Raw genomic sequence first — 27985 nt, 5'->3', positions numbered from 1 at the left:
TACATTACAAACAGTTTAGATTCATAAGTATTATTAATGAATAAATATGTCAATACTAAACACCTATAAATAAATTATTTTCACTGATGTTATCAACACCGAAGCGGTCGTCGTTATCAGATAAATCCCTAGACACCATAGTTAGTCTTATATATTTCAACGACCTACTTTACTTACAGTGATCTGACTATTCATGTCACATCAAAGTTAACCTTAGAAATTCTTGGGTTACATGCTGTTATCGGCAATAGATCACGGAATCTGCTGGCATTGCCAATGAACCTCGGAGTTGAGATTTCAAATTTAATACACATACCGAACATCTTGAATAAAGACTTCTTAAGTGACCCATCATCATAAGTAATCGCCTGGTACTTAATACATTCGAGCATCAAAAAGTGGAAACTATCTTAAAATGCTGATCATTCGCATTAAACGAACCTAAGAATTTTGGAAATATAGCTGTTCAAGAATTTACTTTCTTGATGATAATTGGCTTTATTCAAGCTATGTACTCAGTCGTCAGACAATATGGAATCGATAATATGCGTTTGTTACTTCATAACCACACTACATCTTGCTTTGATCATGTATTGAGTGAATAAAAGAAAATAATATGTAAACATATTCCGTATTAGGACTAGGATGTGAAGAGTACAGAAGTTCCGTGTGTGTGGATAAACATATGTTAAGTAAGACGCTCAAATAATAAAAAATATGGCAGTGAATAGAAAATCAAAACATAAAGCTTAGACACAATCATCCAATCAGTACAGGTATACACAATACAACTTGTTACATAATTAGTAAGCTTTACTCCGGGATTTTTCATAAAATTTACAATACACAGCTTATATGTACACAATGCATGATACATGAAAGATAGACAAATGGAAAATTAATACCAGAGTATTGAGTGAATCTATATCTCTAATAATATAATGAATAAATATATAAAGTCACACATGCAAAACATGAATTATGTGACAAGTGCTGTTTCATTAAAAGTTCAATAGAAACACGATATCTGTTATCTTATTAGTGAGTGTGAATATGTATTCACAATTTCCAAGTCAATGATAATTAGATATCAAAAAAGTAAAATGCTGTATTGAGAAAGAGGACAGTTTTTGTTTGGACAGAACAGAGAAGCGTAGAAATAAGAGCAGGGAAAAATCATGATGAGAGAAACAAAGAAATGGTCAACACTATTGTATTGTGAATGAAATCAAGTTCCACTTTTGCAGTGACAGTTTATGTAAGATGGGATATATCTAGATTCTTTGACTGAGTACATAGTTGCTTTTTACAGAGAAAAAACATGTCACAAACCAATAAAAACTATCTGTGAAACAATGCAAAAATAACGAAAAAAGCAATGAAGTTAAATGACAAAAATTGGGTTTATTATTATATCGCGAAAGACTATGAATAAATAAGGTCCAATGACGATGGTGTATATTCTCTTGTGGGTTTTTATATCTGTCTACATATTTGCTTTGCATTCATCCCATAATGTGAAAAAATAAAATTTGAGAGTAACGGATGGGGTGTGGGGATATAATTACATATTGTTGATAAAAAACAAGAATTTCCAGTGATTTTGTGCTAATTGATTACTTTTTGTTACAAATATTGTGAACAAATAAAATACAATCAATCCATCTCATCATTATTATTTCTTTAGAAAGGAATAGGTATATATATATGTTAGATACTATTTTACTATCAATAATCATGGTAAATCATCACCATCTGTAATATTCCTCTCATTTATGAGTGGTGGTTGGTGTTGTTGTGAAATCAAAGCCTGCTTTATTTCTTCTAAACAGGCTGGTGGACTGCAGATTCCATATTTTCGTCTAGCTAAAACACGATGTTGCGGTCTGCCACCAATAGTAACATTACCAGTACCACCACTGACAATTCTTAGTTCATCCTCCACAGGCAAATAAGACTGAAGCTGTAAAAATACAAAATGAATAGAAGCATGATATCTGATTTAAACAATTAGAAATTGAACTAACATATGACATATGTTAAGAAAAACTCAATTACGTGTATTTCAGGAGACTTATGAAAGACGAGAATAATTGGATGATCGCGTTTCTAACCGATCCAGTTATTTAAAATATGCTATTTACAAGTATATGCAATACTTATACCTTAATCCTGAGGAAATTTACTTCTAGTGAAATACAAACAGTTGTCTTTTGTAATTAATTAGCAGACATCCTAATGTGATCTATCCAATGGAAGGTAAGAGTGAAGAGAAATTTATTATGTTGTGTATACTAACAATCTGTTGCTGCCACTGACCAACTTTCATTAAATATGGATTTGTCTATGATACAATAGGATAAAAAGACATTATTTAGATCAATAATTTCATTATCAGTACATTACGAACTTCGATTTGGGAGACAGGTGTAAACTTTTGTTCAGTGTGACAATTGTATCCCCTACATTAATTCACGTGAACTATAGCCGGTGTGTGGTTTCACAATAACTATATATTTGCCTCTATGATATGTGCACAAATGATTGTACTTTAGTTTAATGAGGATGTGATTTCAGGATTTATTTGAAGACTTGTTTTTGGAGGGCTATTAAGTCCTTATTTCATCAGTTTTTCCTATTTCCAAGTATAAACAGTAAGTCTACGGACCCAAAAGAGTCGAGTGACGACATACCCAGATATAACATTGGCGACCAATCTCTAGACATAGTAGTTTATTATCGTCGTTATGATGCATAATTTATGACTTCCCCTATCCAATACCTTCGTATAAATTTACTGACCCTGATGATTGCTTAGTTTCAAGAAGAACACTATTCAAGTAGTATAGAGATCCGATTGAAATTGCATAAAGTGGAAATTATCATTCGACTAGTTTAATTGCCTTTAGTCTTTGATAGCTTAAATCAACCCAACAGAATTAATGTGAGGCAGTTTGCAGAGATGAACCTGCAGTACAAGCCGACGTTTTATGATAAACTTATGGGATACGTAGTAGTATTATTCCAATGGCATCTGTTAACATATACCTCCTTTCTCCACCACTCATGAATTATATTATTCATATATTTACAAAACTAACGGCTGTTTTAATTTCCTTCCATCTACTTTAAACAATAAAACACAAGACAAACATCCATGGACATTAAACATCAACTGAACTATTTCTGAATGCAAAGGTTCGGCAACGCGTGTTTGAGCACAGTGACGATAATCCAGTTGGTGTGAGCATTCTGAAACACTGACTTCGGTGGCTTAGACAGTTACTAGGAATGTCGTCACAACGAATTTGGTTGTATTTTTCTCAACTGAACTGCTTCCCATATTCTTATTTTCTTCAGTTTTATCCACTACTTCTGATTCATCTTTGTTCTTTTTTTATGCTCACCTTCCTTTCTCTATCTCTTAACAACCACATCTTTATTGTGTGGCGCATGTATATTTTGGTGCTCCCTTTTACAAATTTTTATGCTTTCAAATAAATTTCTGAACTGTTAACTCCTCATTTGAATTTTCGATTTTCCATTCCATATTCATTACACTCAAGTTTATTTTACATAACATTTTATCGGATGATTTGTGTCATCGACAAGAATTTATCGAATATCATTAGTTTTCAAGTTGGCATTTTATCAATAACTATATGTCATCATAACAGACTATAATTGTTCATCGTGTTGAATAGATATTAGAATCTTAATGTAGCTGCTATAGGACATCGCTTTTTTAATTTTGTATTCAAGTGAGATGATAAAATATTGTCATTTTCAATATAGAAAAAAAGTAAAACATTCGCTAATAACTAATGACGAATGAGTTATCAAGACTTACTATAACACGATCTGAAACAGAGTTATTAACATATGTGGACTGTAAAGCAACACCATATGCTGAATCAACAGTTAAATTATCACTTTCTGTTCTATCGATTATTTGCGAAACACTGTCCTTATGATCACTATTATCGATTGAGGTATCGGCAAAACAGTTGATATTATTTGTAGATTCATCTAATTGTTCCATAGATGAAGAGCAACTAGATAAAGGAAGGTCCATATTCATTGAATTTATGGAGGACAGTGGGAAAACTGGAGGTATACTTGTAGGTATAGTTGAATAGTTTGGTTGTGGTACGGAAATCGACGATGATAATGGTTGGGGTGATGGAATAGAATTCGGCATCATAACAGAATCAGGAGTGGTATTGAAACTTTTATGCTCAGGAGCCATAATTGAATAACATGATGTTGTTGGATGGTCACCATTAGGTATAATTATTCCAGAATCTGTAATAGGTGTAGTCGATGAATCAATGTTTAGATTATGCAAACGTAATTTCTCACCCAATAAGAGGTAAGTAGCTGTCAGATGATCGTAAGCACAACGTAGAAGTGACTGTAAAACACAAGAATAAAAATAAACAATGGGAAAGAAGGGAATTAACAGAAGGTATGTTTTAATGAGTTCTTCAGTTGCTCTGTTTAATTATGAAACGTAAATTGATAACATAACCCTAACAATAGAGCTTTCCCAAGTCATACTATGAATAAGTTGGTATGGAGAGTCAATACATTACCATATTGTTTGTTTTTGATAAAATATGGCATGCAAAAAAGATAGTGGGGGATCTTAAAGTAAAGAAATAAAAGAAAGAAAATTCATATCAGTAATCGATAAGAATAGTAGTCACTAATAGTTACAATTCAATTAGGATTTTCATTCAAAACAATTAGTCTTCACAATTGATTGATCACCACCCAGTGATCAATCAATTGTGATTACATCTCAGTCCTACAGGAGGTTGGTCACGGCTCGGATAGCTCAGTGGTAACGTCTCTGTCTGTGAAGCTGGGTGACACGAGATCGAATCCGCCAGGGAGCACCAGTTCCCTCAAGATTACAGGTACACCTTGCTGACGAGTGCCAAGTAGCACGAAACCCGGGTCCAGGGTTTCCTGTTGACTGCCTCCAACCACCATCTAAATCTCAAAACAATTAGTCTATTTGCCAAATTTGGATACTGTGATAAGAATACGAAAATCATCAGAACTATGTGATGAATGATGAAATCAAATTACTCAATAAGAGGAGATGATAAACATTCATTATCCTCTGTTGCTAAACACATAGTTGAAACAGGTGACAACAGTGATCTTAACTCGGCTCTTGTGGTTTTGTACAAAAGTGTTTAAGGACGCATATTAAGGTTTATTGAAGCTTTGGTCACACTAAAATTGAAATCCCTTTTGTTTTCAAAAACAGTATGTTTTCACTCTTAGCCTACCCAAGTAATATTGTTTTATTATCCAGTGTGGTGAGTTTCACATTGCTTTTAACATAATTTTTTCTATTATTTTTGTTTCCTCTAACCTTACATTTGTCTAGTTGACCGTTTAATTTTCCATAAATAAATGTTCCTAACAAGTATATTTGGGATCAGATTGTTCGAAATTTCATTCATTTAATGACGATTCATCTAACTGATAAAAAGTTTTTTTCGGGTGTCGAGATTATTTTAAACAGTGATGATCGAGCACACCGAGTTAACGACTACCCACGGCTGAGGCAGAGGAAGTTTAGCAAGCAAACGAAGAGCTGCTTCCACCGACAGGCTGTATAACAGTCCGTTTATGGTTTTTTGGCCTCAATCCATTTAAAGTATATTCACATAGAGCTTTACGACAGTGATAAAATCCTCAGGTATAGCATTCCTTAAAAGACAAACCTAGAACACTTCCGCTTCATTTATTGGAACGGTCGTCACCGACCAAGGAGGAGCACGGGGCAGTCTGAACGACATTGCTGAGGAAATAAATCAGGCGAACTATTCGAGGAGCCTCTGAAAATTACTAATTGGCATGCTATCATCAAGTTTTGTATAACCTTGTAAATGTAGTTAATGATAATCTATACACTTCCATAAGTTGGCAGTTAGTTTGATACTTGGTAACAATTATGGATGCAACTAATTCACTTGGATTAGTCCGTTTAGGATACAGAGTTTGTTGATTATCATAAAGTAATATAGGAATGACACATGATAAGTTATAACCAAAACCTAGATAGGATTTTTACAAGGACCAATAGTTATGAACACGCTACGCTACTGTAGCTGAATACAATTCAAACAATATGAATTACAGACAGAGGACACCAGTTAACGCATCAGCTGTAAGTTAATGCTGGTCAAAATGAAATAATAATTCACTGAGTTAACGGTTATTAAATGTGAAGATCGAGTTAATTGCTTTAGGCAAATAAAATGAAAAAGTTTAAATATTAGGGACTTATAATTACATTTTTAGACAAGATTTACGCTTATATACTTAATAAAAGAACCAAAATACTTTCCACTTAGGGTTTTAAGCTTATCGACTAAACAGAATAGGTAGATAATATTACCAATTACATAAAATATACCATAGTAAACAGACGATGTTTTAAGATGATACTCGTCCGTGTTTCCGATAATGTTTAATACCACAAGCTTGAAATACATCGCTGAAAATCGCTTGTGAAAGAAATATAAGTTATTTGATAGCTTAAGATTAGGTTCTACATATGTTATCTTAGAATCAGTTACCTAAATGATAAATAAACATGAGTATACTTTTTTTTTAAAAATCACTCGGATGATAACTCACTTTGAGAATTTGAGTGCGACACATTCCATAGGACTCCATAATCATAATAACTAATTCATTTAATTTACCAACCTTTAAAAAATAGCAACAGAATGAAGTCACGAATCGTAAAAATATGATTTAAAAGCATTAAGCGCTGTGAAACAACAAAATACAGTGATCTCGAGAATACTTAAACTTATTTACTTCATTAAGTCACGATACAATACAATGTGGACGAAATTATGTAAAAATAGTAGGGAAAAAAATAACAGAGCCAATTTAAATCAGCTTAAGTGTTAACTTGAGAAAAATGACTTACTTTCATTTCAGCCGCTAAATTAGGCCCAGGACTTTGTAGATCATCTTTACTCCATGAGAATTTCGAAGAGCAATCACAAGAACAATGTTTCAAAACAAACGTGGGTTGAACTAAATCACAGTCTGTGGATTTATTTAAAATATTTGAATTAGCACCACAGGGTGACAATGTATGTCGTAACGTTGTTGGTGTAGGGACAGGTTGATTAGTTAAATGCATTGTGGCCAATGAGTTAGACATAACATTTGCAATTAGTTTATCGTGATAATGATTATGTGGAATTGTTGATGAAGTGAACCATGGAAATTGACTGATACGTTTTGTTGTCGGACGATCGTTCGGTTCTTTCGACAACATACTACGTATTACTTGTTCACAAGCTGTAAAGCAGAAAAAGAGATGAAAGCCTATAGATCTACGGTGCTAAACAGTGCATTCGAAGTTGCAGTCAAAATTTATTTGTTTATGAGTGAAGGATAGGAAATGAATACATATTACCTACACGAACGGACAATCGAAAACCTATTTATGAAGATAACTATTAAACATTTTCAGCTACATATGAATATCCGAAAAACATAATTTACGTCGATGCCAAATCGCTAGTAGTATAGGGGAAACAGTTGGGAGAAATTTTACACTGTCTGCTGATCAATGTGTGTTTATAACTACTCTCAAATATATTATGAACATAGATCAACGAAGATGAAGTATAAACAAGATGAATAGATAAACCACTTTCTGTGACTCAGAATAACCAAATTTAACATGATAGATTGAACCGTAATTATATAAGGTGGTGTACGTAGAACAATGTGAGTGGTTACTATGTTTAAACAATCAGAAGCGAAAGTTCGTATGAAATAGTTTTACCATGAGAACAAACTTAGATATCAACAACGTACGCACAACCTATAAATAGATTTCAAAATATAAGTACGAAAAGATCCGTATGTTTCCGTTACTGATTGGGTTTTAAGAAAGTAAGACAGACGGTTGAATTTCATTGAAATCATAAACCGATTTAGGCTAGACAACCATTTAAAATCTGGAAGCACAGGACGACCGTTTCGTCCTAGTATTGAACTCCACAGCACTATTGATTTTAATGAAACTCAACAATCTCCACAAACCCAAATCGAGAATCACTATGTGCTGAGTAATGACTGGCTTCGAGAGAAAATCTTCAAAATTGTGGTAAGGAGCCGTGACCATTGTAGTTAATCCATGGAGGGTGTGAGACAACTTCCCACCAAAAACAATGGAAGGTGGTTGTTCAATTTTGTGAATTGACCGAGTCTAGATATTAACACCGTTGGATGTTTGCTCAGCAGTTTAGGGGTGATGTGTTCGTGCACGAGACAAAACGTCATAGGTCCGATTCTGACTGACTGACGATTCCATTTAGTGCGGGATTGTGGATGCGCACTTCTGAGGAGTCCCATACTAGTGTGAAATAGTCGTTCAGTGCTCCTAGCTTTTTAATGGCTATCTAATTAAATCAGTTCATGATTTCAAAGAAATATTAACGCAATGTTAAATTTGAAAAACCAACTGTCAATCACGAGTAGGTTGTTTGGAATTTAGAAAAAGGAATGTGAATAGAATCAAGTGGGTTAAACTCACACGCCCTTCTTTTCATTCATAAACTTCAGAAAATAAATTTTGTTGTATTACGCAGACAATATTATCTTGAATATTTTCCACAACTATCATCTTGACCAATTATAAAAAACCTGTTTAAAAAACACTAACTCTGTTTCACATTCCAGACGATCCACTGGTTATTTACAATCTATTTTAAATTGAAGATTATGTTAATAATTGGAAATATGTAAATATTACTACTTTGTATGTTAGCTGAAGAAAAGAAAGCAACGAAATACAATGAACCGTCCTTACTTTGTTCAAATTTGTGGCGCGAATAAATTGTAAGAACATCTTGTACACAAACCAGATTAGCCCATATGACGGATTTATTTAAGGGGTAAACGGAAAGCCCTAATTCTAAACCAACAGTGTAAGTGGACATCAGAATCTCGGAGGAATAAAAACAGCGCATGAATTTGTTTCTGATCACGGCAGATTTTGAGGATACTCCACTACCTTATTGACTAAGCCTTTAGGTTAAAGATTCGGAGAGTTACATACTAACCCAACCACCTATTTTGGAAACTCGAGTAGTACCTTACCCACACACACACACACACAAAGTTCGTGTGGCGTATACTACTTTTGGTGCCCAACTCTGTACCAAATTATATGTGAATTAAATAAATAAATAAGTAAAATAATCACTAACAACTTATGACTAAATAAATCAAAATAATTATATGATTTCAATAAAAGGTGAGGGAACTTTATATGCTTTATCACCAAGAAAACAGTGGACTGCTATAAACCAATAATTCAACTTAACCAAACTAGAATTTATTCTGTTACATCGGTTGAAAGCATCCAGTTCAGATATGAGAAACATAGTGGAAAACGTTTTCTAGTTAATAATAGCAAAGTTCTTTTAAAACAATCTTCAATACTGTAATAAGAAGACGAAGATTATCAGAATTATGTGATATATTGGCGCAATACATTTCGAACAATCTGATCACACATATACTTGTTAAGAGCATTTATATATAAAAATAAAAGGTCAACTATACTGGAAACGGAGTAAGAGGAGATAAGGATAATAATAAGAGTAATAAAAAAGCCTGTCTATATCACCTTACCATTCAGAGGTGATTCAAGTAGCCTTTTATTGAAACAAAGACGTAAATCAGTCGTCAGTAAAACGTATTGCGTAGCAAAGGTCATTATCAAAGAAAGAACAAGGTGCATGCTTCATCCAAAACCAGTAGTGTCACGTCCCACTGTGTCTACCAATTTATATATGTGTGTGGTCACACATACACAGGGAGGAGCAATCGTGATCTCAAAATTAGTGTGTGTGAACATGTACCAAAATGGCTGCAGAAACAAATAGAATCAAGTGACCCAATAAGAGCAGAGGATAAGCATCCATCCACCTTTTATTCTTATACATAAATGCTCTTAACAAGTATATGTGTGATCAGATTGTTCGAAATATACTGCGCTAATATATCACATAGTTCTGATAATCTTCGTCTTCTTATTACATTATCGAAATCTTCAATACTTTGAAGGGTTAATATGTTAACACCATTTATACATGGTGCTAAACTAAATTTTTAACTGTTTGAGACAGACATCTCGAGAAAGTATTGACCATTGATGATGTTTTTTCTCTTATATGGAACATTTGATACATCATCAGCTGATAACAGTGTATAAACTATATAAAAAAATGAGCGTAGACTTGAACAAAGAAATCAGAATACATATAGCTTACAAACACACACGTACAATGAATATAATATATAAACAAACAAAGCAGACGTTTGCATCATAAATACGTAATCACAACACATGTGATTTCATGCGTGAGCTTAGCGTGATATAATCAATAATTGAAGTCTGAAATTAGACGATTGATACAAGAGAGAGAAATACAACAGAGGGGAGAGAAAAGTATGTTAATGACAATGTATTATTACGTCATATAATTGCTTATTAGAAAACATTTTAAAACAATACACCGTTGTTCGAATATCATAAACATGTGTGACGTACGCTTAGAATAAAAATGTACATATGAATGTAATAACGATAGCCCTAACCAAAATCATTTACAGAACAAAGAGAGCAACTCAGTTGATTGATCACTGGGTGGTGATCAATGTCATGTATGTCAGGTCATTTTTAGTGCGGATCGAATCCGTCAGGGAGCATCAGTTCCCTCAGGATTACAGGTACACCTTGCTGACGAGTGCCAAGAAGCACGAAACCTAGGTCCAGGGTCTCCTGTTGACTACCTCCAACCACAATCTTAAACGTAAATGTGTGGTGTTTATACAAGACAGGCCTAAAATAATGATTCCAAATCTAAGAGTATTATGTGGAAAAAAATTGGACTATTCCACACATTCATAATAATAAGTTAAATAACAGAACTGAATGTTTATACGAATATTTGTCAAGATTAGAACGAATAGTTTGACAGAAATTGGGCGCCGAGAACAGAGAAGACATTATATGTGAAAGTGAATATGAAACTGAATGTTACTACTTAGAAACACACGACTTCAAATATTTTACGTATGTGAACCGATTTACGTTACATCCTTCGTGTAAATGGACAGTTAGAGAAGAAATCAACGAAGAGAACAACAGCAAAGAGAAAAGGAGTGATAATATCGATTGTGCTGCAAAATTAACACGATCAGGGATTGAAAAGTATGAAGTTGTAATATGCTTATGATTTAGAAGATAGACATTGGCGAAACTATATCAACACAACTGGTTTTGAACCGTGTCATTCAACAGGTTCGATCGTAGTTTACGACTACTGCATCAGCACAAACAAGAAGTTTACACAACTCATTTTAACAGTCAATTACTTCACGGGCTGACTGTACGAAATGTTGGTATTGTCACAGGATATTTTACCCTTAAAAGGTGAAAGGAGTACAGCTGTTGTAGCTTTCATAAAAGTTGTGTTTCTCAACTAAAACATGTACACTTTCTTATTAGAAATCAGTGATAAGGGAAAAACTGATCGAAACCAAGAGACTACTGATCAATTATTTGAGCATGAATTTACCCTCTTTTATAAGAAAACTAAAGCTGTTATATATATAAGTAAGAAAATTAAATTCATGTTTTTTTAACAATAACGATAACCTACCATACAAATAATTAGGTTTAACACTAATTTCATTTTCTTTATTAATTAATCGCACAACTGTTTATTGAGTTTAAGATGAACCATAGATCATAAAGTGAATTTTCTAGCAAATATAGACGAAAAATTTCATAATATTTACGTCGATCTCTATAAAGAAGACTGTAATAGATAAGGATCTGTGTACGTAAACATAATTTAGCTTACTGTTTATTCAGTGCCGCATAATATTCAGTATTATAGTGATGACCAGTTATTCAATTTCAAAAAGGTCTTGTTGATATAACTATTATCCTCTCTCAGGTGTATTACATGTTAATACGATAATCACACTAGCCATGTTATTTCAGAATCACGACCTAGAATAGAGATCCAGATTAAAACTAGATAATACTTTATTCAACATAGTTAAAAGAAGTGACATTAGATGGGTCCGGAAAAATCAGTCGGATGAAAGAAAATCGAATATTTAATAATCAGCAGACTAAGTGATTATTTTTTCTAATAATCACATTTTACTTTCGCTAACACACATTGCTAACTTGATATGCTAGAATATATATAAAATTTTATCTGAACTCCGCCAGTAGCTCTTCTAGGGCTATTGCCGGTATCAAGCAATGGTGAAAGCTGAGGATTGGCTATCAGTCAATCAGTTAGTTACAACGTAGGACCAGGCACATATATGCATCAGTCCAAGTTGCCATACCTCATTAGCACAGCAAGACGAACATCGGATTCATAGAAGCAGCTAACTCAATGGTGTAATATATAAAAGAAAGATTTCATGTAAGGATATAGAACAGAAAGAAAGATATGAAGTATTTTAATCTCATAGTTTAAAGGAAGATAAAGAGTGTATACACTGACGCCATTGTGATCGATTCGCAGCCATGTCACACAGATTCTCCAACCACTCGTTACGATAGTCACAAGGACCCCAACCAATTAGTCTGCATCTCCCAACATAGCTCAGACTAGAAGTTAGTGACTTTAAGCACTGATGCCACGTTTTGGTTTGGCCGCCCCTAACTTTCTTCCAACACCAGACAGCATTGCGCGTCGTGGTAATCAGTGTTCAGGCATATGCAGCAAGTGGCCCAACCATCTCAGTCGATGAAGATTCACGACCTCATCAACTGATTTACCATCATCCCATAATACCCTGCGTCGAACCTCACTATTACTTACCCGGTGATCTCACTAGATGTGAGCAATATTTCTTAGACACCTGTGGCCAGATACTGGTAGCTTACGAGTGTCTTCTACTGTTAATGGCCACGTTTCGCAGTCGTAAAGTAAAACAGAACGACCTGCCGCGTAGTATACTCGTACCTAAATTGATAGATGGATATCTCGCCTTCGCCATAGGTGACGAAAGTTAGCAAATGCAAAACAAGCTATTCGCATCCATGCTGAGAGGATTGACTATGGGGTCAGTAACCACACAAAGTAGAAAACAATGCTGCCAAAAAACGCGAACCAGATTAAACAAATTCAATCAATTAAACTCTTTTCTCCAAGTTCAACGATCTTCATTCAGAACAATTATGACGCCTTATGGTGAAAGACGAGATTCTACCGAAGTGTCCAAGATCAAACTGAAGCTAAAGAAGCAATGGACAACTGGGAAAACAGCATTACAAAGGTTTAATACATACTTCCTTCCACATACTGACAAGCTCAACCAATTCAACATAGCACTCAACAACAGGTTCCAAGTCTTACAGGATCTACTCAAAGAAGAAGAAGAAGAAGAAGCTACTATGGGGAACAACTGGAAATGGATCAGGGAAACACTAACTTCGACGTGTCAGGAGGTTCTGGGTCGCAAGGAGCATCACCAAAAAGGAGTGCGTCTCTACGGAAACCCTGTTTTGGATTCACGAAAGGAAGAACACGAGGGCAGAAGTTAACGACAATCGAACAAGAACAGAGAGATCCAAGGCACAAACTGAATACACCGAAGCAAACAAGCAAGTGAAGAAGAGCATTAGAGCTGACAAGCAGAAATATGTGGAACAGCTAGCAACGACGGTGGAAAAAGCTCCAACAAAAGGAAATATAAGACAACTATATGACACGACGAAGAAACTGGTGGGCAATTATAGTAAACCAGACAGATTGGTCGAGGACAAAGAAGGCAAGACAATCACTGAGATTCGAGAACAGAGGAACAGATGGGTAGAACACTTTGAGAAACTCATGAATAGGCCAGCTCCATTGAATTCACTGGACATCGAAGTAACACACACAGACCTTCCCATAGATGTCACTCCACCAACGGTCGGAGAAATCAGTTGTGACCATCAGACAAATCAAGAGTGGGAGAGCAGTGCGACCTGACAGAGGAGGAACAAGTGCCACAGACAGACTGGAAAGAAGAACACCTCACCAAGATACCAAAGAAAGGAGATCTGAGCAAATGTGAAAACTACCGATGCATAACACTACTATCGGTACCAGGATTGTCAAAGCAAGGGCAACATTCCTATAATTCTACAACATATGAAACTCAAAACAACTGTCTCTTAACCAATATCAAAGTGACAATCTTCAATACGAACGTCATGACAGTTCTACTGTACGGAGCTGAAACTTCGAGAACTATTACAACCAACACCAAAATGGTACAAGTATTTATAAACAGTTGTCTACGTGAGATACTCAATATCCGTTGGTCGGATATCGTCAGCAACAGCTTACTGTGGGAGAGAACAAACCAGCCTCCATCTGAAGAGGAAATGAGGGAAAGACTCTGGGAGTAGATAGGACATACATTGTGGAAATCACGAATCACCAAACAGTCAAATATCATTCTTAAATTTATATATGTCTAAAACTGGACGATTTTACTGGGATTAAGATAGCAAGGATAGCAACTGTTAACCATACGCTGTAATTATACGAATTCGAAACCTATTGAATCGTGCAAAATTCGGACATGTGTAACTGAGGGCTGAGCGTCAGACAGGATGAAATTAATCGTCCTTTTAGTGACTGACTGGTACTTGGTGTCAACGATTTGACTAATAAAATATTGTTTTGGATAATTATCTCATTATTTTATTTTAACACATAGATATTGGTACAAGGAGGCACCAAATACATATGCGCCACACAAATCTCATTCGATATGTGTGAGGGCTGTGATACTACCCGGGTGCCCAAACCGAAGCAGGTGGTTTTCTTAGGGGGCCACACCCCGAGCCTTCGATCTGAAGGTCTGGTCCACAAGGCATCGTAAGGAGATGCAGTCCCATGGAAGCCGGTGACCAACAATTGGTTCACACGCCATTTGTTCCCGCAGGATATTGGAGTCCATGTGCACCATTGGTTTGAAATCCGGTTAAAGCCCCGGACATTCGCTTTTCGTCCTCTCATTTTCGTAAACAACACACCCGTTACGAGAAGGCAGTGGGTAGGACTTCCCTGGCAGAGGCTATATACGCGTGGCCATGTGAGAGCATTTCGAGAGGGAGAGCTGACTCTCCCCAGTCTCGGCTGTACCAGAGCATTTGGGGGCTGTTTTTGGATAAAGTTGTGGCTAATTGTTCAAAATCTCTAGTTAATGAATCATTCTCTTGCTTTCTTATGAAATCCGAGGGTAAAACTACTACTATTATATAAAACTACGTCTGTGAATCCTAATACAGTTATCATGTGCAACATTATATATATATATATCTGAAAAATTCGTTCGTAACTGCTATCTTAACGAGGTAGTTAAACTTGTCTATGGTGAGGACTAAACCGAGATATATCATCTTTAAGGTTCTACTGAGCAAGATAGATCAGTTGAAGATAGTCGTAAGACTTAAATGCAGGATGACAATCCCGAACAACGATCGAAGGCTTTAAGTAAAATGGATTAAAATCGGACGCAGTTGCAAAGACAAATTCAGTTTGTCTTCTTTCACAGATCAATTACTTCTGTTTTTCTTTCCTAAACCATACTTTCTATGCTTAATATCTCTTTTATTATAAACAACAACAATTAGTATTATTATCATTATTTGAGTACTTCGACTCTAACGCTGTTTATGTCTAACCAACTGTAAGTTTGAAAGATTAAATCATTTATCAAGTAAAACCTAATTTTATTTTACTTTCAATTTAATATTGATGATAATTATTTTTTATTTAAAGGGAGAATACTTATTTAAGTGTTGTATCTACACTCTAAAACAACAATGGTAATAACCATAATATGAAGTCAAAATCGATTAAGTTTATATATTTGGAAGTATTAGAGTCATACTGTATGAAATTGAAGCTAATATATTTTTAATGTATATTAGCAAGACTGAACAAATCAATTAAAAGTTATCGCGTTATGTTTACTTCATAGGTCATCTAATCACATAAAAAATAACCATGCTTACTATGAATACTAGCGAATATGTCGGTGGCAACCATTTTGTAAACTTTTAATGATAAAAAATTGTAAGGTGGAGTGGAAACATTTCGATAAGGATGACGATACTACCCAGATACCATAACTCTGAACAGTAATTATTCAGTTTTCTAAATTATACCTTTTAATAATAAAAATGATTAACAATAAATTGTGGCTGAGACATCTAGACACTTGACTCATCAAACAACATTTTAAATTTCACTTCGTCTAGTGAAACTAAGGGAAATAGATATTATGCTCACTCTTAAACATTATACACAATTTACAGCGTTTTATGTGTAACTAGAACTAAGGAGTGATACGATCATATGAATATTTGTGTAAAATAACAGTGTCATCTAAAAGTATCAATAGAATGCTAATAACAATGTATATTTTGCAAACCAGTACATCAACGGTCACGGAATATGTATACATTTATATAAATAAATAATTAGCATTTAGTAAGTAGAGCTTGTATCATATCGAAGTATGTGCGGATGTAGATTAGTCCTGAAATATCATTTTAGGTTCACTAGATACGAACCATTTCAGAAATTATCACGCTTAACTACAAGTCACTTAGAAGACCCAACATTTTTCATCAGTCTTCGTTTAAGAGGATGAATATATCCCTATATTTTAATTTCATTACAGAATCTGTATGCAGGGAAAGATCCCATGGAGGTCAGAGGTCATCAATCGCACATCTTTCAACATGTCTACAATAAAGTTGGGGAGGAAGAATGACAATCTATAACGCAGAAAAACAATGTTTCAGCAGCTACGTCAACGCAGTAGTCAGTTTTGAACAAGTAAGTTGTATTAGTTGGGATACTTTTTCCTTGAGATTTTACCATAACATGCAGGTACCATGGAAAGTGGTAAAATGAAAAGTATTATGATTCATATCTGAAGGTTAAGTTTTACAATTGAGTATAGTGAGAAGGTATTTCCTATAGATAACCAGTGGTAGCACTTCATGAAAAAGAAAACGAGAGGTCAGTAATTGTCTACTGAAAACTATTCACTCGAACACAATTCGTTAATTATTGTCTGAAGTGAACTGCTGTAAGAATGGATAACACCAGGTGATAGTTAAATCGACCGGTGTTGAACCAGTAGGTTACTCTATCGATCTTGTTTAAGCCGTAATAATAACGGCGTGCGTTATGCCTGTTCATTTCCTACACTTTTACTTAATTTTGGATTTGAATTCACAAGGTGATGACTGGGATTCAAGTACGTAAATAAATGAGGAATAAACCTCGTTGACAGATGTCAGAGAATAAAATCACAAAATTATTGCCATCACCATTATTACCAAGCCTGTTAACTTACCCATAGAAAGCCAGTACGGAACACGAAAACTGGCGGAAAGGACTTGATTTTTCAAATGGGGAAGAGATTGGGCATCGAATGGAAGAGCACCACACACCATGACGTAAAGAATAACACCTAAACTCTAAAGGTGAATAAAGCAAGAGTTTACAAGTTAGGTTGGATTATGAAAGTATTTTATAGAGAATAATTCCTCATCTCACAAATCGTAAATTTTAGTTAAGAATAATCTGCTGTGATTATGAAATGAATAAATGAAGATAGAACTAAGGAAGAGTAGCTCACACTAACGGAAGAATGAACAATTTGAAGTAACTAGTTACAATAGTCAACGATCAATTAACAAGATTTTATTTATTTTTCGGCCATTCTAGTAATAAACAGCTTATTAACGCTCCATAACTCGAATTATAACAGCACTACAACAGGTAACTTAATAAGAAGAGCAAAGCTATGTTTACGTGGTATAAAACTGTAGGTTTACAAATAACACTAAGATTGTCACACATCCAGGAAGCAAAGACACTAGTCCACACACATAAGAATGTGACTCAAAAGCAAAGTCTAGTACATTATTTCATGTTATTGTCGACCAACATTCTATTGGCAAGTATACAGTCAAAATCGTGTTTATATCATAAGTCGACAAGTAGCTCACCGCGATTCATTACCAAATACATATTTTGTACGTAGCTTCGAGCTAAGTCTTTTGTGTGAGGGCTAATAATATTAACCACCCACATAATCCGACGTAAGTAAAGCAGGATATTGAGACCAATTACTTCAACTATAGAGCCAATGATCTACCTATGTCATCGGATCCTGGTCAAATATTGCACCATTTCCAGTTGTTAGTAATTGCCGAAATTCGACAATGTTGTTGCCATTATTAGTATATCTCATATACTGACTAAACTGATGCAAAACTTTGTCACTCGACCTGCTACTTTTATAACTAAATTATGTTCAATCAGTCAGTCATAAGTATTATTATTAATTCATTAGCAGGTATGTGGTCGTGTACCCGGCTTCAAGCCACTCAAATTATGGGAGCTAATGACACTACCCGGTTGTCCAAACCTAAGTAGGAGGAGCGGGGTTTGTACCTTACGACTTAGTGGCTGAAAGTCAAACGCATCAGCCACCACTTCATAAGCAATGTAAAACCTGATACCTAAGTGTGTCGGTTCAAGTTACAACACTACGTCAGCACAGAAATCGAATTACCAAGATGAATACTAAAGTGGTAGAAATGTCAGTAAAAATTTAAAAACACGGGATAGGAAATGTGAATCGAGAAGAATGAATGAATTTGTATCTACGAACACAGCTTAGTCCGACAGGTAATTACCCCATGGACTGATACTAAGTTCTGGTTTGGCCCCCACAAGCTTTCTTACGGTCTATTTCTACATCTAACCTTAACATTGTCTACTTGGTGGTTTCGCCATAAAAACAAACCGATGTTCAAATACATTTAGCCTTTTGTTACAAAACCTTAATGATCTTTACAAGACATGCAAACGGTGTGCTTATAATGGACCATCAAACTACAAATGGTTTATGTCCCGGGCGAGACAAAAAAACAATTATTGGGAATCGATATTTCAACAATAAACACAGACAACTGAGATTGTCGTTTTGTACTAGTTGGTACTATAACATATTTAATATACATCTTTCTCTGAGTGGATATACGATATATTCAACAAAAAATGAACGCATGACTTTCTAATTCTTCAAAACTGAAAACATAAGGCTCATTGTAACCAATTTTTAATGAAATTAAAGGGGAAGAATGTATTTGTAAAATCTCAGAGAATGAATTTTGAAGTAAATCCAACGTTTTGCCTGGCAATTTGGTCTAAGCTTTTTCAAGGAAATATAATCAAACATCAAAATTATCGAATATAAATAGGTACATGGTTCTCCGGTTTACTGTTTACTGAATACGTCATCCAGTCAACGTTAACAATGTTTAAAGTGGGTATTTACATTAGTGTGTAAGAAACATGTGTGAAAAACGAAAAGTGTTAAGATAACAGATTATGTGTATACGTAAGTGAGAAGAAATTTCATTCGCTGAAATTTTACAAATACATTCTTCCTCTTTAATGTTCCACATTAACTCGGCGCCCAAATACTGTGAAACCATTCGATCAAATTTAGACGAAAGTTCTTACTCAATTTTTAATGACCTTATACGACTTGGATATTAATCAGTTCAATCATTTTTGTTTCAGAATGCTTATTTCAGTCCAAATTTAAGTTAAAAAGAACTCGAAATCTACGTCATTTCTCGATTGCTTCCGCACTGGTCACAACAAAACTATTTATTGTTAATTTTACCATTATTATTATACAGTGAAGACTGAACTTTAGATACTTAATTGAATCCTATTTAACTAAAATGCAAACAAAGTACAGATTCATATGATTGAAATAGGATTACGACTTGCTTTTCTTGATCAAAAGGTAATGAGATATTTAAATTACCAAACAATCTACGCACCCGATATAAATCTTAATAGACGAAGAGATAGAGCCTGGCATAACTGTTATTAAATAAGCAACACCTACCCAGATATCTGCTTTGACTCCAATGTATGGTTCGCCTAAAAATATTTCAGGTGCAGCATACGGAGGACTACCACACCACGTAGTTAAAAGGTGATTAGGTGAGTTGAAATGTGTGCCGAAGCTAAAATCTAGAATAAAAATAGTTAAAAATCTGAACGTAAAAAACTAGAATAATTATTTATGACATACGTAAAAACGGAGTTTAGGTTTATTTGACTTTTTGTCCATTGAAATGAAGTTGTAGTGTATATAAGCAAATGATTCGATCCATTAAACTAAACTCAAACTTCGCCCCACATTTAAACTGAACAAAGAAAACATTGAAAAACAATAAAGTGGAGAATACTGTATGCATCATATTTGAAGATTCGCTTTTAATAGCGTAAAATTGTTACTTCTATGAATAATGTTTTGTTCATTGATTTCGATTCTAAAATTTCGTCTAACATTTTCTAAGTTGAGTATACATGTACCTAATAAGTTTAATTTTCCTATAAAACAATTTTCTGGTCACATATCTAGTGGATACATAGTAACCATTTGTCTGAATTATACTTTACATTTTAATTCTATGTGAATGCATTTATGTGATTTTTTATTAAACTCTAAACATTAATTTTACATTCCAACGAGATCTTACACCAAGTATCACAGCTTAAAATAAAATGGAATTTCCATTCAAATTAAAATTAATGTAACTTAGTAATTAAATATACATATTCGTACACTGGGCTTTAAAACAGGATTTATGCATGTTTGCTGGGCATTTTGTCTTCAAACGTAGAAACGTTAATTATTTTTTAAGACCAAAGAGGGATTCAGACTCGTAAACAAATGCTAGAAAGCTAATCACTGAAGCCATAGTTTTCCAGTTAATGAAAGAACTTTTATTTTATCATTTTCACGTACTTCTATGATGCATAATTGTGTTGATTGATAAACGCGATTTCGTTTAACGTTTTTCTGTACACAGAAAAACACAAACGCATTAACAACTTTCAACATATATGGGGGGGGGGCAACATTTTATGGAAACTAGTGTAAAAAGTGGCTTTTAATAACATATCCCATTCTAAGTAACTCAGTTAAATCAATTAGGATATTATTCTATTTGGTGCTATGGCAACTAAATCAATACAAACAATTTGTTTTGAAATACCAAGCGGTTAGTACTTTAAAGCATTTATTGAAAGTGAAAATTCGTTAAAAAATTTCGGCTTGCCTCAATGTTACATAAAGATTTTATTTCAGTTTAAAGTGAATTTCCACCAAGTAAATTGTTTTGATTAGGACACATCTACCGTCTGACGATCCATAGTATTTTTAGCAAAATGGAAACTTTTAAAAGAATGCAAAACTATAAGAGGTTCTTCCCTGACTTCTATTCTGAGCTATGGCTAGTAACGCTTAAACCCAATACGTTGCGAAATTTCCGGAACTCCAACTACAGAGTTGAGGTGGATGCTTGACCTATACAATGACCTTTCATATAACGGGGCCATATCATAAACTGACCAGCTCTCCGATTTCTCGACTAGTCCCAACGTCGGAAAATGATGAACGATGTGGAGGCTGCTGAGATGACATCTGTAAAACATATCTGAACCACTGAGGGCGATATAGTATGCCTACTAAGGACCAGTCATCATTAGAATAATGCAATGATGAATTGTTTGACTGATATGTGAATTTACATATGCGAAGAATCCGTATCTCCAAAGTTCGAGATATGTACAGCTTATGATGGCTAACGAGAACAATACCCAAGCTAAGGTTTATATCCAAACCATCCCAAACCAACCAGCATTAAATAATAATCCATATAAAAAGGACCACTTCAGGATTTTATTCGTGCTTATGGTCGAATTTAGGCATCTGAACGGTGAAATACAAGCCATTTTTATGTGCATACTTAACGTATTTACTAGATCTCTATTAACAACATACTGATCTCATTATTATACCAACAACCACCATAGATAGCTCAAACATGAGTTAAAACAAAGATTATAAAAGTTCAATTTCCTTGTGAACTACCGGATGAGTATTAGTCAGATGACTGAATGAAAAAAGACCATAATAACAATAATCTTAAAACATAATTTATGGCATATAAATAACTAGTTGAAAATATTCATTAAAGAGATCATGTCCTTTGCGTCGCTATAGCGAAGCAGAAGCACTTAGGGTTGATTGGCTTATCCATTTTTTCTACAATGCTAGTACTTTGTTGATAACAAATTTGGAATGTCTAAAATACGGTTTATCGTTTCTTATTATGAATGCTCATGACTGGTCTATGGTGATTTGATAAAAGTTGCACGACAATCGTTTGTACATTGAAGCTTAATTTATCATCGATCGTGATACCCTATCTGGCTTATCAGGGTGAGAAAGAGAGCAGTTTTAGTGTCATGACTAATGAAATTCATAAACAAAAACCTGTTCATTTTGAGCATCACCGAATCGCCATATCCTGTAACTCCGGATCTCAACAGACTGCTACTGTCTAAAAAATATCTCACCACTACCGTTATTCTACATTTTTGGAGCCCTGTGTTTATATTCATGCCACTGCATTTAAGTTAGTTCACTTCATAATTACATACCCACAGCTTTTTGTTGGTTATTGTACTTCAGATTTGCACTTTGATCTTCTAAATTTTGAAGTAGATATTATTTTAGGACACAAAAAATATGATCTAAAAATATGAGAATGACGCACTGTGAGGATGACAAGTGTTGTGTACGAAATGAAAAAGTACATTTGAAGGTAATATTGTTCTTTATCAAGACCCATCTTGTTTGTTCATATCCAACCAAAGTTAAAACTAACGACCTGTCAGACTGCCAGCACAGAAGTCGTATTTTTAACAGACAGAAAATAGAACTGTACACTTTAATAAACTTCCATGGTCACTAATATAAATATCTACTTAGTACAATCATATAAAAACTAACAACAAAACTTTGAAACGTAACTCCTGATTTGTGTTTTCATGTATATTTGGAATATATTATGGTTTCATGTAAAGCTGTGATAAAATTTTACTAACTACCATACCTCATTATTTAGTGCTTTCAGACAGCCAACCTAGAACCTGTACGTATGTACAGGTTGTAAAGATTAATCTTTAAGACGTTAAGCAAAATCAGTGGTGTTGGATCAATGGCTTCGACTTTTAAGAATTAACACAGTTTACAACAAATCAACATTGCACCAATAAGTCAAAAATCAAATGATTATTAATTAGTATTCCATATCTTAAGATACATAAACAACTCCAGAAACCGCGTCAAAATTTCATAAAACAACCAGTATATTTGGCAATATTTACCCGCTAATTTGATATTCATTTCTGAATCTAGCAATATGTTCTCAGCTTTTAGATCTCGATGTACAATACCACAAGAGTGGGTGTAATCGACAGCCGAAAGTACATCCAGAAATTTGATCCGAGCATCAGCCTCAGAAAATCTTCCATTTGTGGCTATGTAGTCTAAAAAAAACGCAATATTCAGACTGAAAATAAGATGAACATGCAAATCGGAGCTATTGATGACAGTAGACTATCTACTGATAACTAAAACTTCTGAGTGAATTATCGCTACCTCACCGGCTACAATCACATATAGCCATATAGCCTAACAACAAATAGCTAAGGACGATCAACATAACGAAAGTGTATAACTATTATGATAAAAAAAATCTACACAAGAGTATTTAGTAACAAGGCAAGTGTATGGTTTTTATTTGCGGCAAAACAATGAACTCAATAGCACCATCAGTATTAACATATTTGTTAAAGCCATGTATAGAAGTGAGGGTTAGACATAATTAAATCATTATTCCTCTTCCATCGTGCAGGAGCATAAACCGCTCACCAGCATTCTCCACACAGCTCCGTCCTCGACAATCCTATCCCGTTGTTCCCACTTGCAATTCATCCTTCTTCGGCCTTCCCGATTTCCGATTCCCTTCACAATTCCAAGTTAGAGCTTGCTTCATGATGCAGTTTGGTGATTTCCACAATGTATGTCCTATCTACTCCCAGAGTCTTTCCCTCATTTCCTCTTCAGATGGAGGCTGGTTTGTTCTCTCCCACAGTAGGCTGTTGCTGACGATATCCGACCAACGGATATTGAGTATCTCACGTAGACAACTGTTTATAAATACTTGTACCATTTTGGTGTTGGTTGTAATAGTTCTCGAAGTTTCAGCTCCGTACAGTAGAACTGTCATGACGTTCGTATTGAAGATTGTCACTTTGATATTGGTTAAGAGACAGTTGTTTTGAGTTTCATATGTTGTAGAATTATAGGAATGTTGCCCTTGCTTTGACAATCCTGGTACCGATAGTAGTGTTATGCATCGGTAGTTTTCACATTTGCTCAGATCTCCTTTCTTTGGTATCTTGGTGAGGTGTTCTTCTTTCCAGTCTGTCTGTGGCACTTGTTCCTCCTCTGTCAGGTCGCACTGCTCTCCCACTCTTGATTTGTCTGATGGTCACAACTGATTTCTCCGACCGTTGGTGGAGTGACATCTATGGGAAGGTCTGTGTGTGTTACTTCGATGTCCAGTGAATTCAATGGAGCTGGCCTATTCATGAGTTTCTCAAAGTGTTCTACCCATCTGTTCCTCTGTTCTCGAATCTCAGTGATTGTCTTGCCTTCTTTGTCCTCGACCAATCTGTCTGGTTTACTATAATTGCCCACCAGTTTCTTCGTCGTGTCATATAGTTGTCTTATATTTCCTTTTGTTGGAGCTTTTTCCACCGTCGTTGCTAGCTGTTCCACATATTTCTGCTTGTCAGCTCTAATGCTCTTCTTCACTTGCTTGTTTGCTTCGGTGTATTCAGTTTGTGCCTTGGATCTCTCTGTTCTTGTTCGATTGTCGTTAACTTCTGCCCTCGTGTTCTTCCTTTCGTGAATCCAAAACAGGGTTTCCGTAGAGACGCACTCCTTTTTGGTGATGCTCCTTGCGACCCAGAACCTCCTGACACGTCGAAGTTAGTGTTTCCCTGATCCATTTCCAGTTGTTCCCCATAGTAGCTTCTTCTTCTTCTTCTTCTTCTTTGAGTAGATCCTGTAAGACTTGGAACCTGTTGTTGAGTGCTATGTTGAATTGGTTGAGCTTGTCAGTATGTGGAAGGAAGTATGTATTAAACCTTTGTAATGCTGTTTTCCCAGTTGTCCATTGCTTCTTTAGCTTCAGTTTGATCTTGGCCACAACCAGGTGGTGATCTGAAGCAATATCAGTTTGTTTGCTGGTTCTCACGTCTTCCATTGGCCTACTGAATTTTTAGTGATGAAAATACGATTTATCTGTAGATGAGGGTTAAAGCATGTGAGATACTTGTAATCTATGATTGGTGATTGTATCAAATTACTTGAACTAACATCTATTTCTGTGACGCCCCAAGTTGCTATTGCTCGTTATTTCTTATACTTTTACTCCAAACTAAGTTGTTTATAACCTTTGACTAGATGTGGCATTTTATCAACTCTAGGTTTTACGACTGAGATATCGCACTCCAAGTTAACTGTTTTCAGTCTACACAACGCCTTTTCGCTTTGCTAGAAACACTTTAATGTGGACAGCTTGTGGAACATATTTCTTGACACAATGTGGCTGAAAGCTAAGCATACCAAATTGTATGTGGGAGATGATTTAAAAGGCAGTTAGTCATCGCAATGAATTTCGGAAGAAATTGAATGATTAAAATCTACCTGATAGGACCTTACACTTGATTATTTCCATTCAATAAACCAAATGAAATACGAAATCTAAAATAGTAAGACAATGAGACGCCATAATAAGTAGTCTCTGCTTTCAATTTTGTCATTTGATCTTAAACCACACAGTCAGAAAATTAGATTCTAACCAAACCTATTTGCGACGTTATATCATATCAAATGCAATCAAACTACTAGGGCTATGCGCACTAAAATAATAATGTCTCAAGCAGTTATGTGGTTTCCAGCATTTTATTCACACTAATTTTTAAATATCCCGGAAGCTTCTTAGTTACCAACAATAAGTTTGTCTTATTACTTGGCACCAAGTAAGCATAAGTGAGCTGACCAAAATGTTTGCAACCTTATCCATTAGAATTTTTATCATCAGGAAGATGAACAATTGTTTGAGTGAAACAATTTTCATGACTTGTGACCGCCAATTAGAGGGCAGTGACTTATCGATCGGACCAAGGACGCATAAAACACGTGAGAGCAGCCTAGGGTCCTGCTTTCTGCCTAGCCCAGCCAGTCTCAGCCTCTGTAATATGAATCATATTTTAAACATACTGAGTTTAGATACCAGTCAAACAGACCACAACGTACCAATAATTAGCCAGATGTGGCTGTGAATGAGGGAGGTAGTAATTAATATACTGGGTATAACTCAAAAACGGTAAAACGTATCATAATAGTTTATGAGTCAAAATAAAGCTTATAATAAGAGGAATATGAATATGCATAGTTTAGTTACTTAATAATTATACAATAGAAATATACGTTTAGTATTGGTCCATCAATAGGTGCCAAAAGTTACCATCCATTATTCCTGTCGGGACATAACAATACTATGAAGCACACATATGTTAACGAATATTAATACCAGTGGTTAAATAATTACCTTTCTCAGTTTTCTAGTGAGATTTATAGAACTTATTTGTCACCTAGCATTTAATTACTGATAAACACAGACCATTGACATGGAAACACTGAAATGACTATCATAATTACAAAGTTTAAAAGCATGACAAGGAGTTGAGATGTACAAAGGGACTTACCAAATAGCTCGCCATTTGAAACATACTCCATTACCATACAGAGTAGTCGCTGAGTTTCCATAACCTGGAACTTATCACTACAAAGAATGTGTTTACCTGATAAAGTTTTACGATATTTGAATGATGAAGCTCCTTTAAAATATCAGATTCCCTGTATATTTTTTTGAGATTTTCAGGACTTAGACGGGATTTGTCAATGATTTTTATTGCAACCTACGAAGTCAAAAGAGAGGGAACTAACATAAATTACGAATATTCCAGTTATGGTGTGCTTGGCGAGCTTGACTGAAGAGAATATCCCTTTCCCAATGGTTCTTTCAATAACATACGTACCCAACTTCGGTTTTGACGTATCTTGATGCTGATCAGGGAAGTTGGTAGTTGAGGTACTACCTATGCTTGGAGCCAGCTCAGCGATGTCCGATTCCATATTATGACGGTTAGTAACTTCCCTCGTACTACAACCAGGTGCACCACACACACAAAAGTTCCCCGAATCTTTATCCTGACAATAATCAGGTGATGTTTCGGATGCTAGAGAACACTCAGTAGTACAGGAATGTCCATCAGTCACTCCATCTAGGCCAATACGACCATGTTTGCATGCGTTCATTTCCCTTGCAGATGACTTAGCATTGAAATGTGTGCATAGAAATTATAATCCGAGGTAACCGAAATAGGAACAATCATCTGGTTCCTCTAACCCATAAATTTGTGGAATAGAGACCAAAAAAACGCATAGTATGCAGCCGATGTACGGCAGCAGTTAAAGATTAATGGAACAAAGATCAATTAGTACCTGACAGAATGGTTAGGAAGATAAAGCGTACAATATCTCAAACAGACAATAAAGAATTAACGCCAAGATAGAATTTAAAATGAGTGGTCCAGTTCAACAGTAAACGAAGACGAAATAACCATAATAATAGTCAGTAACATATGTTACTGACTACACGTTGCAAAACAACAGCCGAGACGATCCAGAAAAATGATTGGTAAAAATAATGATATTCCGGAAAATTAATAACTAACAGAGCCGTATGACAGAAATAATAGACATTAATTTGGGATCCAAGTGACAATACCCAACAGTGAATCTGCACCCCAACACTAGACTCGGAGAAGCCGCCAGATCTTTGAGATTT

The 27985-nt window shown here is 35.1% G+C and overlaps 1 protein-coding gene across 4 annotated transcripts; it reads right to left on the bottom strand.

Annotated features, from left to right (window-relative positions):
• Positions 1-613: 613 nt before the first annotated feature.
• Positions 614-27985, bottom strand: SIK2_1 (Serine/threonine-protein kinase sik2; the record flags this gene model as incomplete). Of its 4 annotated transcripts, XM_051209776.1 has the most annotated exons (12): positions 614-1963; positions 3851-4414; positions 6664-6735; positions 6965-7344; positions 11730-11905; positions 11934-12085; positions 17467-17590; positions 20047-20174; positions 23385-23546; positions 26841-26904; positions 26937-27053; positions 27091-27985. In XM_051209776.1, 4 exons carry the CDS (start codon positions 7319-7321, stop codon positions 1736-1738), a joined length of 1221 nt encoding a protein of 406 aa, XP_051075237.1. In that variant the 3' UTR covers positions 614-1735. The 4 variants fall into 4 exon arrangements, with proteins under 4 accessions (XP_051075237.1, XP_035588296.2, XP_051075238.1 ...); XM_035731203.2 differs by lacking the exons at positions 11730-11905; positions 11934-12085 and having other exon boundaries at positions 27091-27453; XM_051209777.1 differs by lacking the exons at positions 11730-11905; positions 11934-12085 and having other exon boundaries at positions 20047-20197; positions 20236-23546; positions 26841-27985.

The sequence above is a fragment of the Schistosoma haematobium genome, chromosome 1 (genome assembly GCF_000699445.3).
Source record: "Schistosoma haematobium chromosome 1, whole genome shotgun sequence".
Lineage (NCBI taxonomy): Eukaryota > Metazoa > Platyhelminthes > Trematoda > Strigeidida > Schistosomatidae > Schistosoma > Schistosoma haematobium.
The sequence above is the reverse complement of the archived record's forward strand: the minus strand, read 5'-3'. Positions and strand labels throughout refer to the sequence as shown.